Source organism: Chrysochloris asiatica, unplaced genomic scaffold (assembly GCF_000296735.1).
Source record: "Chrysochloris asiatica unplaced genomic scaffold, ChrAsi1.0 scaffold00002, whole genome shotgun sequence".
NCBI lineage: Eukaryota > Metazoa > Chordata > Mammalia > Afrosoricida > Chrysochloridae > Chrysochloris > Chrysochloris asiatica.
This window is the reverse complement of record NW_006408520.1, coordinates 51488005-51506393: the sequence shown is the minus strand read 5'-3', so window position 1 is coordinate 51506393 and position 18389 is coordinate 51488005. Positions and strand designations below refer to the sequence as shown.

The window sequence follows — 18389 nt, the reverse complement described above, 5'->3', positions numbered from 1 at the left end:
GCTACGATGCTTTGGTAGCGTAGTGGTTATGAATCGGGCTGCGAACCTCAAGGTCAGCAGTTCGAAACTACCAGCTGTTCCGCGGGAGAAAGATGAGGCATTCTGCTCCTGTAAAGATTTACAGCCTCGGAAACCCTGTACGGGGTCGCTTTGAGTCAGAACCGACTCGACGGCACATAACAACCACAAAAACAGGTGCTGAGCAGATTCCGTTGGAGCTTCCAGGTAAAAATAGAGAAGGAAAAAAGCCAAGGGATCCGTTTCCAAAAATTAGACAATGAAAATCCTATGGGTCAGAACAATCCAATCTGCAGCTAATCATCAGGGTGGCACAGGGCCATTTCATTCTGTGTTGCGTCACCATGAGTTGGGGGTGGTGGGGAGCTGACACGGCAGCAGCTGACAGCAACAACATTAAGTAGTGGAGTTGGCATTTAATGGGTAAATGGCTATAAAACGAGTTGAGGATTAAGTTTTACATTTTGCATTCTTATTTCTTTGTACAGTACCTGGAACATGGTAAATTCTCAATAAATGTTTGTTGAATACTGATTAAAAGGGTATAGCAGATTTCAAACAAACAAACAAAATAATACACAGTAGCAATATGAACAAAATGCTACAAAAGCACAGAGTAAGGGGAAAAAAATCAAAATCCCTTTGCTTTCTTCCCTTCTGGGTCAGATTCTAGTGCACCTTTCTAGCCTCACCACAATGTCTTCCGAGCCCCTTGTGCCCCAGCACACACACCTTCTGGCCATCCCCAAGCATGCTGTTTACTTTTACTTTGAACAATTTAGAGTGTGTTTCATCATCTGCTTGGAAAGCCCTTCATTGCACCTCACCTGGATGAAGTTTTTCATCTTGCAAGGCCCAGACAAGTTACCTATATCAGCATCCTGCTTCCTTCCCCAAACACAAACATACCTACATACACAGACAATCTTTTGTCCTTGGTGCTTTTGTAGCATTTTGTTCAATGCTATTTTGTACACATCCATTTATTCAACAAATACTTATTTAGCGCCTACCACATGTCAGGTATCGTGCAAAGGACAAGAATGTACAATAAAATTTAAATTATGTCCTTGACTTCAAATAGGTCATTGTCTAGTGGGGGAAACATGGTAATAAACAAATAGACTTAAAGCAATATGGAAGTTCAGTGAGACAGGTACACCGAATTATTATGGAAGCCCAGGAGAAGGATGAATAGGAATTAAGCACGGATGAAGAGAGTGAAAGAGGATGCCAGCCTGTATTTAACATCTGGTAGTGTAGTGGTTATGAATCAGGCTGTAAACCTCAAGGTCGGCAGTTTGAAACTACCAGCCCTTCCATGGGAGAAAGATGAGGCTTTCTGCTCCCGTAAAGATTTACAGCCTTGGAAACCCTATATAGGGTCACTATGAGTCGGCACCGACTCCACGGCACAAAACAACAACAAAGAAGCAAGGGAGGGGGTGGGATGCCAGACTTCTAGAAGAGCTTCTAGACTGTCCATGGCATTGTTGGCATGGACAGTGTGAGGATAAGAAAGCAGGAGATGAGTTAGAGAGGAAGGCAGGAGCCACATGATGGACACTGTTGTATTGTAAGTAGATTTATACACACTGGTTTTCCCAGTTAGATATCACTCATTCGTTCAGTGAGTCTTTGCAGAACTCCAACTGAGTGCCAGACATTCTTCTAGGGTCTGGAGATATAGCAGTGAATAAAATAAAAATTTTGTTTTCATGAAACCGTCTATAGAAAATAAACAAACTAACACATATATAATATATCAGATAGTGATAAGTGTGAAGACAAGAAAATGAAGCAAAGTAAATTAATACTTTGGTGTGGTTTAGATTGGATGACAGGGAAATATAACATTTAATAAGGTAATTCACATTTGTGCAAAAATGGAAGTGGGAGCCACCCATGTGACTCAAGGGGGAAAACATTGCAGACAGGATTGAAACAGTATTTGCAAAGGCCTTGAGGCAGAAGAGTGTTTGGTGTGTTCAAGACCAGAATGGTTAGCATGAATGAGGAGGGTGGAAAGTTGTAGATGAGGTAAAAAGGTGTGAAGACTAAGTTCTCCTTTGGTCAGACCCGCTAGTCTAGTCCTCATGCACTATATAGGGCATAAATCAGTAAAAAACCAGTTGCCGTGGAATTGATTCCGTAACACACTCTACTGCTAGCTGAATGGTTTAAGGGTTCAAGTCTGTCCAGAAGTGCCAAGAAGAAAGACCTGCTGATTTACTTCCAAAAAAATCCAGCCATTGAAAATCATCTCATATATAGTTGTACTCTGACACAAATGGCATCTGCATATGAGACATAAACAAAAATTGCAAATTCTATGCAATTGAGTTGATTCTGACTTACAGAAATCCTGTAAGACAGAGTAGAATCATCCATCCCATAAGGTTTCAGGAAGTCCTGGTGTGGTATTATAGGATAAACATCGGACTGCTAACCTCAAAGTCCGTGGTCCAAACCCACCAGCTGCTCCTTGGGAATCCTTTACAAGGTTGTTATGAGTTGGAACGGACTTGTCGGCATTTTGCAACCACAAATAGTGTTTCAAAGGCTGTAATATTTATGGAAGCAGATTACCACATCTTTCTCTCAAGGAGAAACTGATGGGTTTGAACAGTCAACCCTTCGGTTAGCAGCTGAATGTTTAACCCATGTGTCACCAAGACTCCTGTTTGGGACACAGAGTGGCCATCTGCTCCTTAGGAGATAGCTGTGGTAATCTGCTTCTATAAAAATAACAGCCTTTGAAACCATATGGGCTGTACATTAAAATCTCTAGGAATCTAAAAAAGAACAATGTCTGAATCTAACTCCTGGAAATAGTGCTTCATTTTTCTAGGGGTTGAGCTTGGGCACCTGTATTTTTTTGTTTATGTTTTACAGGTGATTCTAAAATGCAGTCAGCTGAGACTCACAAACTAACTTTTGTTGAATGGAACTTAATTGAATTGAACCAACAGCAAGTAATATTTATTTTCTTATTCTAGTGGCATAGTCTTTAAGGCTGAGTGCTACTCTAGATTTTTAAGTATTTTGAAGGCTATTTTGCTTCTTATTAGTTATGTGACTTTATGTAATTTCCCTAATCATTCTATTGCTCACCTGTGCAAAAAAGGGACCTAGTATATGACTGCTCCTACTTTTTCAGTGTTATGACACAATGTATAATCTGCTATATAAATGGAGGCTGTTTAGAATATGAAAGCTCATGAGGAAGAATTGCATATGAGTACCATAATCAGGAAAAAAGTCATCTTGGAAAGCTGTAATTATGCATGATTTCAAAATAAGATAAGCACTTCAAAAGGATTATCTGCAGCTAACATTAGGCACAGATTTTCAGATAACGTAATGAAATAATCCTGGTTTCTATCAGTGGAAGTAGAAAGGATGTGTTCATTGATAGTCTATGGAGCCATGGAATTTTCTCGCTGAAAGGGCCTGAATTCTTTATTTTGTCTTTGAGAAATCTGAAGTCCGGGAAGCTAAGTAACTTGTCCAGAGTTTCCCAGCACTAGAATTTTCATATCTTAAGTCAAAATCCAGCAGTCTAGTGTGGTGGTAAAGGATAAGCACTGGATTGCTAACCACAAGGTTAATGGTTCAAATCTACCAACTACTTTTTCAAAGCCCTATACTCTATGAGTCAGAACTGATTTGATGGCACTTAACAACAACAACTTAAAATCCATTGTTCGGCCACTTAAACCATAAATAAACCAAAGTTGCACGTATGCATTCATAATGGAAACTTATTTTTTTAAGTGAAGAATGTTGTTGTTGTTGTTAAGTGCCATCAAGTTGATCCTGACCCATACCAACCCTGTATAGGGTTTCCGAAGAGCAGCTGGTGAGCTTGAACCACCAACCTTGCAGTTCAACAGCTTTGCAGTCTAGCGCATTAACCCACAGTGCCACACCAGGACTCCAAGTGAAGAATATGTATCTTTAAATGACGAGAATATGAAGAATGTCATTTAAAATACGAGACTCAAACTTTGTTCTGAGTAATTTGTAGCATCTTTTCTTCTGGATTACTGCACAGAATAACGTATCTGAACAAACAAAGGAAATACGATAAAATGGATTTTTCCAATAAGCAATCTGCTTTATTATGATATTCTGGACACTCCCCTATGGTCCTTACTCTCCTCAGTCATAAGGTCATATGTTGTTGTTAAGTGCTGTCGAGTCGGTTCCAACTCATAGTGACTCTCTATTGAGTTTCTAGGGAGCAGCTGGTGAGTTTGAACTGCTGACCTTGTGATTCTCAGTCTAGTGCTGATCCTACAGTGCCACACTAGGAATCCATAAGGTCACAAAAAAGTGACTTGCTAAATTACAAACAAAAGGCTTAAAGGAGGGACAGTGTCTCCCACATGACCTGATTCAATCCCAGGTAATCATAGAGTGCCTGTATAAATTCATGGCTGCCTATTCAGAAATTCATAAGGCTTCTAGAAGAAAGATGTTCATAAATAAACAACAAGTCTGCTGTTGTTGTTATTATTAGGTTCTTCTGAGTCGTCTCTGATTTATAGCAACCCTATATACAATAAAAGGATACTGCCCAGTTCTGTACCATCCTCATAATTGTTGTTAATGTGGAATCTCTTGTTGCAGTCACTTTGTCAATATATTTCCTTGAAGGTCTTCCTCTTTTTTCACTGACCCTCTACTTTACTAAGTATGATGTCCTTCTCCAGGGACTGGTCTCTCCTAACAATAAAGTACATGAGACAAAGGTTTGCCCTCCTTGATTCTATGAAGCATTTTTATTTTGCTTCCTCTATGACAGATTTGTTCATTCTTCTGGTAGTTCATGGTATGTTTAATATTTTTTGATCAACACTATAATTTAAAGGTACCAATTCTCTGGTCTTCCTTATTCATTGTTCAGCTTTCAGATGTATATGAGGCAATTAAAATACCATAGTTTGAGTTAGGCACATTTTAGTTCTCAAAGTGATATCTTTGCTTTTTAACATTTAAAAGAATTTTTTTTTGCAGCAGATTTGTCCAAAGCAATATGTCATTTGGTTTCCTGAGCATTGATTGTGGATTAAGTAAAATGAAATCTGTGTTTTTTTATTTGTTTGTTTAGCGTGATGTTGCTTGTTGGTTCAGTTGTGAGAATGTTTATTCTCTTCATGTTAAGATGTAATCCATGCTGAATATTGTAATCTTTGTTCTTCATCAGTAAGTGCATTAAGTCCTTTTCACTTTTAACAAGCAAGGTTATGTCATCTGTGCATCTCAAATTGTTGATGAGTCCTCCTTCAATCCTGACTTTACATCCTCTATATAGTCCAGTTTCTCAGATTATTTGCTAAACATATAGATTGAATAAGTATGGTAAAAAGATACAACCCTGACACATACCTTTCCTGATTCTAAACTGTGAAATATCTCTTGTTCTTTTTGAACGACTGCCTCTTGGTTTATGTACTAGATCTGCTAGAGCACAATTAAGTGATCTGAACTTCCTATTCTTCTCAGAGTTACCCATAATTTGTTATATTCTATGCTGTTGTTAGGGCAACCATTTTATAACGGGCAGAGTTTCTTGATGATTAATATGTGGTGTTTTTAGAAGAATTATGGATTTTATACTGTTTTCAGTAAATAAAAATGTGTCCTGTGAGAACAAAACAGCAACAGATAACAAGATGGAACCAGTTTATTATACACACTGAGGGCAGTATCAATAACATTTTATTTTATACCCTATGTTATGCTTATATATATATATATATATCTTTGAAAAGCATCTGAGACATCTTAACAAATCCTTATTTAGAAGAACACTGTTCTACAGTGGAAAAGCCAAATACTTGGTCAATGACCTGTGAGTATTTCTTGACTTGCAGAACCTCCGTTGGATGGCTCCTGAAGTCTTCACTCAATGCACTCGGTACACCATCAAAGCGGATGTCTTCAGCTACGCTCTGTGTCTCTGGGAACTCCTCACCGGAGAAATTCCATTTGCTCATCTCAAGCCAGGTAAGATATGTTGCAATTAAAATTTATCTGCATTCCAAAGTTCAGTGCATTTTCATAACTGAAAGAAACGCACACCCCCCTCAAATGATTATTCTCAGTAGGATGGCAAAGTGGGAGGTAAGTAATCGATGTCAAATTGTTTTAAGGTTTGTGCCGAATCTAGAAAAGTTAATGACCTAACTCTGTGATTTTAGACTCAGGCATACAAAAGTGTAGGTACATTTTACTGAAGGGTATGGCTTTGATTTATGAGTTGTTAATAGAACTAGCAAATGACTGTAACTATATGGCAAATAGGTACAAACAGTATAGACAATGTAATATTTACTTTCTAAAAATAGGTTTTAGAAATGCCTTTTTAGTGTGTAAATAGGGGTGAGCTGGAAGTAGCAACATAGAAATGACTTATCAGGACTGCTTTCTATGCATCTCACATTATATAAAAGAGAGTTGCTTTTCTTAATACTTTTATAGTATATATATGGATATATGAAAAAAAGGGGCCTTGTTAGTGAGCCTAGTTTCTGTTTATAATGTGTATTATATTCTGTGGCACTGTGGGATAAAGCACCGGACCACAGATCAGAGGTTCAAACTCACCAGCCATTTTTTGAAAACCCTGTACGGGGTCACTATGAGTCAGAACAGACTCCATGGCACTTAACAACAACAACATGTGCATGTAGAAAGTGGAGGCTGGGTTTCTAATCACAGTCAAAATGTACACATACTTCAGGTTTTATGTAAACCCTATTATTAGTGCCTATGTTGTTGTTGTTGTTGTTATGTGCCATCGAGTCGGTTCCGACCCATAGCGACCCTGTATAGGGTTTCCGAGGGTGTAAATCTTTATGGGAGTAGAAAGCCTCATCTTTCTCCCGCGGAGCAGCTGGTAGTTTCGAACCGCTGACCTTAAGGTTCGCAGCCCGATTCGTAACCATTATGCTACCAGAGCTCCTTATAACTCATGTTATAGAGTTGGTCTTATATTTTGCCACACTAAACTCTAATTACTTATTTATAACCATAGTAGAATTTTTTTAAAAAGGAATACTGCTGGTACAATGCTTAAAGCTCTAACCTGCTAACCAAAAGGTGGGCAGTGTGAACCCACCAGTCACTCCACAGGAGAAAGTTGTGGCAGTGGACCTACGTAAAGATCACAGCCTTGAAAACACTATGGGAATTCTGCTCTGTCCTATAGAGTCACTGTGAATAGGAACCAGCTCAACAGCAACTGATTTGGTGTTGGTTTGTTGTTGTTAAATGCCATCAAATTGGTTTTAACGCATAGCAATTCTGTATAGGGTTTCCAAGGAGCAGCTGGTAAGTGTGAATCCCTGACCTTGTAGTTAACAGACCAATGCTTATCCACATTGCCACAGGCGGACTCATGGTGTTGGTCTAGTCTATTTGAAATTACTTTAGCTATTGTAGGTGTCTTTGTTTTCCATATAAATTTTATAATCTGCTTTTTAAGTTCTACCAAAAGAAAATAATGGAATTTTATTGGATTTCTTTGGAGTCCCTGAGCACTCAGCTACTAACTAAAAGGTTGGAGTCCACCCAGATAAGACTCAAAAGGAAGACTGGGTGACCTCCTGATGAAAAACCCAGTGTAGAAAACCTTATGGAGCACAGTTCTACTCTGACACTGAAGTGGTTGCCATGAATGGGGATCAATTGGATGGCAGTTGGTACTGAATGACTCAATCTGGGGAGAATTAACATTTTAACTATACTGGGTTTTCCAATCCATAAATACAGTATGTTGTTGTAAGTGTTATCAAGTTGGTTCCAACTCATAGCAACCCAGTATAGGATTTCAGAGGAGCAACTGATGAGTTTAAACCACTGAACTTATGGTCCTAGCCTATCCTAAAGTGCCACACCAGGACTCCAAATATAGTATTTCCACCCCTTAGGTGTTGTGCTGTGGGACAAAACACTGGACCTCAAGACCGATTTGAACCACAAGGTTGAAAGTTCAAACTCACTAACCACTCCTTGGAAACCCTATACAGGGTCACTATCAGTTGGAACTGACTTGACGGCGCTAAACGACAGCATCCCTTAGGATTAACACTTGACCTCAAGGTCAGTTTGAACCATAAAATCAGCGATTCAAATTCACCAACCACTCCTCTAAAACCCTATACAGGGTGGTTGAATCAGAACCAATTTGATGGCACTTAACAACTTAACAGCAACATCCCTTAATTTAGGTTTTCTTTAATTTCTCTCATCAATGTTTATTATAGTTTTCAGCATACAAACATAAAAACCTTGCCCATATTCTTAGGTTTATCACTGTGTATTTTGTGGTTTCGGTGTTATTATAAAGGTTATTTAAAAAAATTCCAATGTCCAATTATTCTTTGCTGGTATATAGAATTATAATGAATTTTTATTAATAACCTAATGTCCTACAAACTTACTAAGCTCACTACCTAACAGTTCTAACAGTTCTTACATGTATTTTTAAGGATTTTCTACATATATGTGGTTATGTCACCTGTGAATAAAGATCACTTTATTTTTTTCTTTCAAATTAGCATGCCTTTGATATCTTTTTCTTTCCATCTTGCACTGCCAAACTCTACAGTACACAAATGAATAAGAATGGTGACATAAAACTCAAAAATATCTCCTTTTCAACATGTCATCCTTTACCACCCTAGTTCAAATCATCACCTTTATCACTTGAACCACTATAATAGCCTTTAGCTTGTTCTCCATTTTTCCATTCTTGTTCAATCCCCATACATCCCTAGGTAAACATAAACCTGATTATGTCACTGTTGCTTAATATCATTCTATGGCTTCCCAAATTCTTAGCATTAAATCTCGAAATCCTTAACATATCCTGAAAGACTATGTGATCCTGTATCACTAGCCTTACTCAGCCCATTTCACTTTTTGTGCTTTAGAAGCACTAGCTTTTGTTTCACTTACTATATATACTGCATTTTATTTTGTTTCCCTTTATAGGTTGCCATTCTTATAGCTTCTGGGAGCTTTCACAAGCTTAGTTTTCTCAGTAAATACTGTTACTGACGAATATCACAAAAATTATTGTAAAGACCAAATGAGTTGATGTTTTGTGACATAACTTAAGAGTTGAAAACTCTCTGCACCTGAAAGATGGAAGAGGCAGTATTTGAGGTTATGTCTCCATAAGTTTCTATATGAGAATATTGTCGTTTCCAAAGTGATCCACGTAGAAATCCCAGTCATACTTGATTTTTTTCTTACCATTTTTCTTTCTTTCTTCCTTCTTTATTTTCTTTCTTTTTTCTTTCCTTTTTTCAGTTATTTTCCTATTTTTATATTCTACTTTTTAAATAAACATAGTGGGTTACCAGCAGGACTGCTAACTGCAAGGTCAACAGTTCAAATCTACAAATCACTCCATGGGAGAAAGATGAGGCTTTCTGCTCCTGTAAATATTTACAGCCTTAGAAACCCTATGCAGGATTGCTGTGTGTTGGAACCCATTCAATGGCACACAACCACCACCACCACCACTTTCTAAATACATATCTCTCAAAACTACGGCCTTCTTCATTAGCACATTCTTTCCTTCTTGTCATTTCTCATTTCACATGTACAATTCTGCACACTATCTTAAATGATCCTTGTTTGCTTGTAATTTCTCTATCACCTATTCATCATTTTATGGTTACAGTCAGCTTCCAAAAATTTAACTTTGCTCATCAAGACAGGTGATGACACAGGGAGGTATGCAAGGGCTAACGGGGCTAGAGATAAATAGTGACATATTCACAACCTTGGAACAACAGTATTATGTGGTTAGATACATGGACAGAGAAACAGGCTGAATGGGTATGGGAGGAAGAGTGGGAATATATCCAGAAATATATGAGTTTGAAGGAGAATATCTTTCCTACAAATACTACTATGAATGTGGTGGTGCGTACTGCAGGCAAAATGCTGAAAACCTCTAAGACATTATCAAACATCTTAAGTTTATGAGCTGCGTCCAGGAGCTCAGGACCATAGTCTCAGGAAACACCATGGTCGTTTGGCATAACATAGTCCACAGCTGCTATGGTCTATATCCTACTATGGTGAGTAGCATCTGGGATCTTAAAAGCTCATCTAAACTTTTAATACATCTTAAAATACATCTATGTAAAATACATCTATTTTAAGGAGCTCTGGTAGCGTAGTGGTTACGAATCGGGCTGCAAACTGCAAGGTCAGCAGTTTGAAACTACCAGCTGTTCTGTGGGAGAAAGGTGAGGCTTTCTGCTCCCGTAAAGATTTCCAGCCTCAGAAACCCTATGCAGGGTCGCTATGGGTCGGAATCAACTCCATAGCACATAACAACAACAACACACACACAAAAAAAATATCTAAGGTACAGCTGTTGGTCTCTCCATGTGCAGAGGAAAGAAGAGTGATGCGAATAGAATAGACTTGTCATCGACTGGCCCAGTGGACTAACTGTCACACTTTCAAATATCTCAAGGTCACCTATTTGTTATTTGTTACACTTTCAAATGTTTCAAATATCTCAAGGTCACCCATTGTGGACAGGTTTCAGCAGAGCTTCTAGACTAAGATAGATTAGGGAGAAGGAGAGGCAAATCACTTCTAAAAGGTTAGACAGTGAAAACTTTATGACTAAAAGCAGAACATTTGTTGATATGGTGCCAGGTTGAAAGGCACTCATAATGTAACTAGGAAAGAATTGCTTCCTCATAGTGAGTTGACTTTAATGATGTGAAGGAGTAAAGCTTTTGTGCCCTTCGTTTACTGATGGAGCAAAACTCAAAATGAGAAGCAACCCTGGCAAGCATCCATTAATAATTGGAACATATGTACAATGAATGGGTCTAGGAAAATTGAAGACATCAGAAATGAAATGGAATGCATAAAGATGGATATACTAGGCACTAGGAGTCCTGGTCTGGTGCTGTGGGTTAATGAACCAGACTGCAACACCATTTTAATTGCAAGGCTCGGCAGTTCAAGTTCAGCAGCTGTTCTTCAGAAACCCTATACAGGGTCGCTATGGGTTGGAACCGACTTGATAGCCCTTCACAGCCACAACGATAGGTATTTGGATAGCTAAATGGATAGGTATTTGGCCATTTTTAGTTGAACAATCATATGGTTTATTACTCAGGGAATGACAATTGAGGAATGGCATGACATTCATCATCAAAAATATTATTTCAAGATCTGTCTTGAAGTACAGTGCTGTCTGTGATGGAATAATCTATATGCTTACAAGGAAGACCAGATAGTACAATTATTATCCAAATTTACACACCACCTACTAAAGCTAGTGATGAAGAAATTGATGAATTCTACCAACTTCTTTAATCTAACATTGATCAAATATGCATCAAGATACCTTGATAATCACTGGTGATTGGAACGTGAAAGATCAGTAGTTGAAAAGTATGGCCTGGGTGATAAAAACTACCCTAGAGATCCCAGGACAGACTATTGCAAGACCAATGAAACATTCATTGTAAAAAATAGTTATTATACATATGACCTCACCAGATGAAATACACAGGAATCAATTTATTACTTCTGCATAGAGAAATGATGGAGAAACTCCATATCATACAAAGCCTCCAGTTGACTTCAAAACAGACCATCAGTTTCTCATATGCAAGTTCAGGTTGAAGCAGAAGAAAATTAAAACAAGTCCATGAGAATCACAATATAGATTTGAATATATCCCATCTGAATTTCAGGACAATCTCAAAAATAGATTGGATGCATTGGACACTAATGACCAAAGACCAGATGAGTTGTGGAATGACATCAAGAACATCATACATGAAGAAAGCAAAAAAATCATTTAAAAGACAGGAAAGAAAGAAAAGACAAAAAACAGATGTCAGGAGAGACTCTGAAACTTGCTTTTCAATGCAGAGAAGCTAAATCAACTGGAAGAAATGATGAAGTGATAGAACTGAACAGAAACAAAAGTGTACCTCAAGAAGAGAAAATAAAGACAGCATTACAATTAAATATGTAAAGACACGGAGTTAAAAAACCAAAAGGGAAGAATATACTCAGAATTTCTTAAGCTGAAAGAACTGAAGAAGAAATTCAACCTTTGAGTTGCAATATTGACTCCTGGTGTCATGCTCCAGGATAAGCTCCAAGATTGGTTTGAACCACAAGGTTGGCAGTTCAAACTTACCAGCCACTCCTTGAAAACCCTATACAGGGTTGCTATGAGTCAGAATCGACTCAACAGCACTTAACAACAACAATAACAAAATTTGTACCCATTCCAAGATGGCTAAACAGAATGTGGAAATTATTGAACAGTATCATTAATATCACATGAAATTAAATTTCGCAGAAGACAATTCAAGAAGAGTTGCAGCAATACATGGATACAGAGCTGCCAGAAATTCTACCTAAAGAAGAGGACATGAAACTAGGAATAGCATTGCTGACATCAGGCTGAAAGAATACTAGAAAGATGCTTACCTGTACAATATTAACTATGCAGAAGCATTTGTGTAGATCTTAACAAACTGTGGATAGCATTGCAAAGAATGGGAATTCCGAAACACTTAATTGTACTCAGAACAAGAGGATACTGAGTGGTTTCAAAATCAGAAAAGATGTTCATCTGAGTTGTATCTTTTCACCATATTTATTCAATATGGGCACTGAGTAAATAATACAAGAAGTTAGACAATATGAAGAAGAATATGGAATCAGGATGGGAGGAGGGCTTATTAGCAACCTTCAATATGTAGATGACCCAATCTTGCTTGCTGAAAGTGAAGAGGACTTGAAGCACTTACTGATGAAGATTAAAGACTGAAGCTTTCAGTCTTTTGTGAAGAATTACACCTCATTGTGAAGAAAATAAAAACCTTCACAATTAAACCAATAAATATGATAAATGGAGAAAAGATTGAAGTTGTCTAAGATTTCACTTTACTTGGATTCACAATCAACATTCACAGAAACAGCAGACAAGAAATCAAATGATGTATTATATTGGGCAAATCTGCAGCAAAACCTACTTTAAATTGCTCAAGAGCAAAGATCTGTTTAAGGACTAAGGTGCATCTGGCCAAGACCATGGTATTTTTAATCACCTCATATGAATGTGAAAGTTGGACAGTAAATAAGGAATATCATAGAATAATCAATGCCTTTAAATTATGGTGTTGGTGAAGAACATCTAATGACCATGGATTTCCAGAAGAATGAACAAATCTGTCCTGGAAGAAGCATAGTCAGAATGCTTCCTGGGTCCAAGGATTATGGGACTTAGTCTCAAATACTTTAAACATGCTATCAGGAAGGATCAGTGCCTGAAGAAAACAATCTTATTAAAGAGGAGGGTCATAGAACAGGAGAAGGACCCTCAGTGAGATGGATTGACAAAGTGATTACACTAATAATTCCTGTTGTGAGTAGAGCACAGGCCTGGGCAGTGTTCCATCCTGTTGTCACCGTGAATTAGCACCTACAGCAGCAACAATACCAATCTACTTTTAGGTCTTAGCTTAACTTTAACTTCCAAAATAGGGTCCTTAATTATCCCACATTGAATAAAGTGCTTTCCCTTCCATGCTTCAAGTCACCATTTATTATTATCATATTTATTGTTGCATTTACTTGCACCATTTTGCAATTTCTTTCTATCCATTATATTTTTCTAGTTATAAACAAGGGATCAATATTATCATCTGCCCCATTGCTGTTGTTTTGTGTGTCATAGAATTGCTTTTGACTCGTAGTAACCCTGTATAGATAGGGTTTCTAGGCTTTAAATGTTTGTGATAGCAGAAAGCCTCATCTTTCTCCCATTGAGTGGCTGGTGGGCTCAAATTGGCAACCTTGCAGTTCTTATACTAGTGCATATCTTGGGGAGCCACTGCACTCCAAGTTAAGTGCCGTTGAGTCGCTTCCGACCCATTGTGACTACCCCATTAGCATCTGTTAATTGGTCTTGCTGTGGTACTGTAGAATAAATCTGGACAGCTAACTGCAGGATGGGTGGTTTAAACCTATCAGCCTCTCTCTGGAAACCCTATACAGGGTTACTATGAGTCGAAATTGACTCAGTGGCACATAACAACAACAACTATAACATGAATATTTCAAGGTACTCATGGACCTAGAGAAATAATTAACTATTTTTGGAGAGATTAAATTATGTAATAAAACACTTAAAAAATCTTCGCTAAAAATAATCTTGGACAGTGAATAAGGAAGATCATAGAAGAATTGATGCATTTGAATTATGATTCTGTGGGAGAATATTAAAAATACCATGGACTGCCAGATGAACAAACAAGTCTATGTTGGAAAAAGTTCAGCCAGAGTGCTCCTTAGATGCCAGGAAGCCCAAACTTTATCTCTCATACTTCAGACATAATATCAGAAGGGACCAGTCCTTGGAGAAGGATATCAGGCCTGGTAAAGGAAAAGGTCAGAGAAAAAGAGGAAGACCCCCAATGAGATGGACTGACTGGTACAGGGGCAGCAGCAAATGGGCATAAGTGTAGCAAAGATTGTGAGATGGGTGCATGACCAGGCAGTGTTTCCCTCTGTTGTGTATAGAGCTGCTATGAGTCGGTAATGACTCGATGGCACCTAAGAACAACAAAATCAAATTCCTATGTTCTAAATATTAAAAGTTACAGCATTGTACTGAAAAGGGTATTTATATATGACAGATGTTGAATTTTTAAAGTTAGACAGTGACTTTGCATCAAGAAACAAGCCTGCTAATATCATTGCAGTGGTTAGACAATCTAGAATATGTTTAGCAATAAATATGTGAAGCATCAGATTCAATAGAAGCTACATATTAGCCATTTACAACGAGGAGCAAATCCATGTCTACAATGTGTGGCAGCATTATCAATTACATTAGTAGCAGCATTACACAGACCTCATCTTTCTGACTTCACTGGGTCTTATCTCCTGGGAGAAACATAAAAATAGAAAACAAATATTCCCACTACTCCTATGCAAATGAGAGGTATATAATCAGAAGATTTTTTCATCAGAATGTCTTTTTATTATGTGTAAATTCACCTTATTATCTAAGGATAGAAAGAGCCAAAGAAGACATCACATTCACATCTCTGTGGTATCTGAATTCTTTGTTTCAAGGATCACTAGTTCATATGTCCACAGGGCCAAGGAAGCTGGTAAATGTTAGATGCAGGTTGGTCTGGTAAACAGGAAGTCATGTGCTCTGCATCAAGGAGTTGCTGCCACCAAGCTCCAGACAATGGCACCTTTTGGAACACAGGGATTCATGCCCACTGTTGCCATATAAACTAGTGAACCTATTTATTAGAAATCTAAAGATTTTTAAAATATTTTTGTTATTCAACTTCAAAGGAAAAAAAAAAACACAAAACATTTTGAAGGCTAATGTAGGACTGTAGAGAATTGACATTGTGTAAGATAGCATGAGTCTTGTGACTTTGGGAAAGTTATTGAACATAGTATATGTCCGTTTCTTTCAAAGTGGGGATAATAATGGAAGAATCCAAACAGGAATGGGGCATTGCCTGATCCCTCAAAGTTCTCACCCATGCAATGTGGGGAGACACTGATGACTTGCAGGTGTCTGCTTTAGCCAGCAGTAAGAGGAACAGATTTGTGAGAAGACTGATGAGATTAAATGGAGAGGAGCCAAGAGGTGGAGCCAGGCAGAAAGAAGAGAACCAGGCAAGATGAGAGACGAGCTGGTATGACCTGAACAGGTATGGACAAACCTGAACTGGTCTGGATAAATTTCAGAGAAAGACACCATCTCCTGCTTCCCCAATTTTCTTTCTTGGCGCAGTCTGTTTTGATATATCATGAGAAACTAAAGAAGGCTAGGTTGAATTAATCCATCAATTGTGTTTTTTATCCAATATAATTTCCTTGTAACCAGGTAGTAATTTTGTAGATAGACCACTGTCAGGTTATAGACTGGGGCCATAAGAGAGCTTCTCAGTTTCCTTTCATTTTCGTATGTAATGCCAGCTGGTTCACAAGAAGACTCAACTCTATATCTGAGGATTTCTAAGTGCCAGACTCTAAGGATGTGGCAGCAAATTAAGAGCATCTGCCAATTTATTCTTGCCTGATTTTGATAAGACTTCATATTGAGACTCTAATTCAGAGTTGCAAACTGTCAGTCCTGTCTCAAAATTGCAAACTGTCAGTCCTATACACAAAATGGATTGCAGAAAAAAAATTTTTGGTCTCACATATGTTAGAAAAAATATGAATTAAAGTACATTCAAAGACATAGTTATGTCACAGGTCTGATATTAGCAGCTATTTGAATTTGCAACCCTTGCTTAAATATTAGATAGTTCTTCTTCTCTCCATACAGAAACAGGGCTTTAGAACATCCTGAACATAATAGTGTTAAAAGGTACAGACATGCTGTTGATGTGGACTGTTGTTGTTGTTATTAGGTGCTGTCAAGTCGGTTCCGACCCATAGCAACCCTGAATAGGGTTTCCAAGGAGCAACTGGCAAGCTTGAACCACTGACCTTGCAGTTCAAAGCAACTTTGCAGTCCAGAGCATTAGCCCACATCACCATAACAGGATTCCCATGGACTAGTGGTAGGGAGTTAGAAGTGAACTAAAGTTCTGAAATGATGTTTGCTGCATGAATCTTCATCACTTTATCACTGAAAAGACAGGAACCAACCAATCACTACACAGATCATTGGAAAAATCAAATTGGTCCAGTGGATGGTGATATTTCTATGAATATAGCTGATATTAACATTCCAATACTTCATTACACTGACAAAGATTGCAATGAGAACAGACAATGGTGCAAATTAATCTATTCTTCTGTCAGTCTATAATGAGAATGGGATGTGGTTTTAAAAAATTAAGCCATTCTTAGTACAATCTCAAGATTGCAATCTCACGGTCCCTCTCAGATGCTATATATTCTAGTGATACATCATTGAAAAGTGTCAGTTTAACAAAGAGTGTATCTTAGTACTTGCTGACATGATAGAACACATTTGTTTTGTCTCACCACAACCTTACACACTGACAACAGTGAAGTGGGATCAACTGTGTCTTTTAGAACACAAAAGTTTATACTAATTTTATTTTAGTCAATGATTATTGTTCTCTTTTTTATCTGAATGCTGATATTTAATTTGATGAAACAGTAGAGAAAATGTGGTAGGTTATTTTAAGGATGTCAGACTACTGTACCAATTTATCCAAAAGCAATATGTCACTAATTTACGTCATCATGGAGAATTGCATAGCCATCCTTTCTGCAATGGCCAGATTGCATTATGAGTTGAAGTAATTGACAGAAGAGATGGCTTGTAGCTTAGCAAGTTGCAGTAAGTCAAAATAATATTTGCTTGGGATTTATACCCAGAGAGAATATGTCTCAAAAGCAACTAATTTTTCTGGTTCAAACAGAACATAAATTGTACAAGAATGTTTCAGATGTTTAGTTCTTAAACCCACTGCCAGTTGAGTTGATTCTGATTCAGAACAACCCTATGGGACAGAATAAATCTGCTCCATAGGGTTTCTAAGATTGTAAGTCTTTACAGAGGCAAACTGCCACATCTTTCAGTTTGTAGGTGCAGATAAACAGGGATCAGTAAAACCTTTAGCTCTACTATTGTTGTTAGGTGGCATCGAGTCAGTTCTGACACATAGTGACCCTATACACAGCAGAAGGAAATATGTCCTAGTTCTGTGTCAGCCTCACAATTGTTACATTTGAGTCCTTGTTCGTTGGATCTATAGATATTAGTAATAGTAACAAAACCAGCTAATACTAAATGAAAGCCAATAAAGTGCCAGGTGCTGTATGTGCATTATCTCATTGAATCCTAATAACAAATGCATTTAAGTTTGAGGTGGGCTCATTATCACATGCTAGTAAGAAGTGTAGTCAAGACTTAAATGCACGCCTCTCCAAAACACATGCTCATAAACATTACATGATCTCCTCACTACTTCATCGTACATTTATAGAAATGAACATCCCTAGAGACATATTGGATTAATTAAGTTCTCTCAGAGAGTTAAGAGCAAAGCTAAACTGAAAATTGTTGTTTTTGTTCTTGTTAAGTGTCATCAAGTTGCTTCTGATCCATAGCGACCCCATATAGGGTTTCCAAGGAGCAGCTGGTGAGATTGAACCACCGACCTTGCAGTTCAAATAACTTTGCAGTCTGATGCATTAGCCCACAGCGCCACACCAGCACTCCAAACTAGATATTGTTGTTGTTGTCAGGTGCCATTGAGTTGGAACTGACTCATAGCCACCCCATGCACAGCAGAACGAAACAATGTCCGATCCTGGGCCAACCTCACTACCGC

The 18389-nt window shown here is 37.9% G+C and overlaps 1 protein-coding gene across 1 annotated transcript in view; it reads left to right on the top strand.

The window, feature by feature from the left end:
* TNNI3K (TNNI3 interacting kinase) overlaps positions 1 to 18389 on the top strand; it is a 588833-nt gene that overhangs the window by 417633 nt on the left and 152811 nt on the right. Inside the window, exon 20 of the mRNA XM_006831035.1 lies at positions 5901 to 6033. Within this exon, the coding sequence (XP_006831098.1) occupies positions 5901 to 6033 (133 nt within the window). The remainder of the gene's footprint in view (positions 1 to 5900; positions 6034 to 18389) is intronic.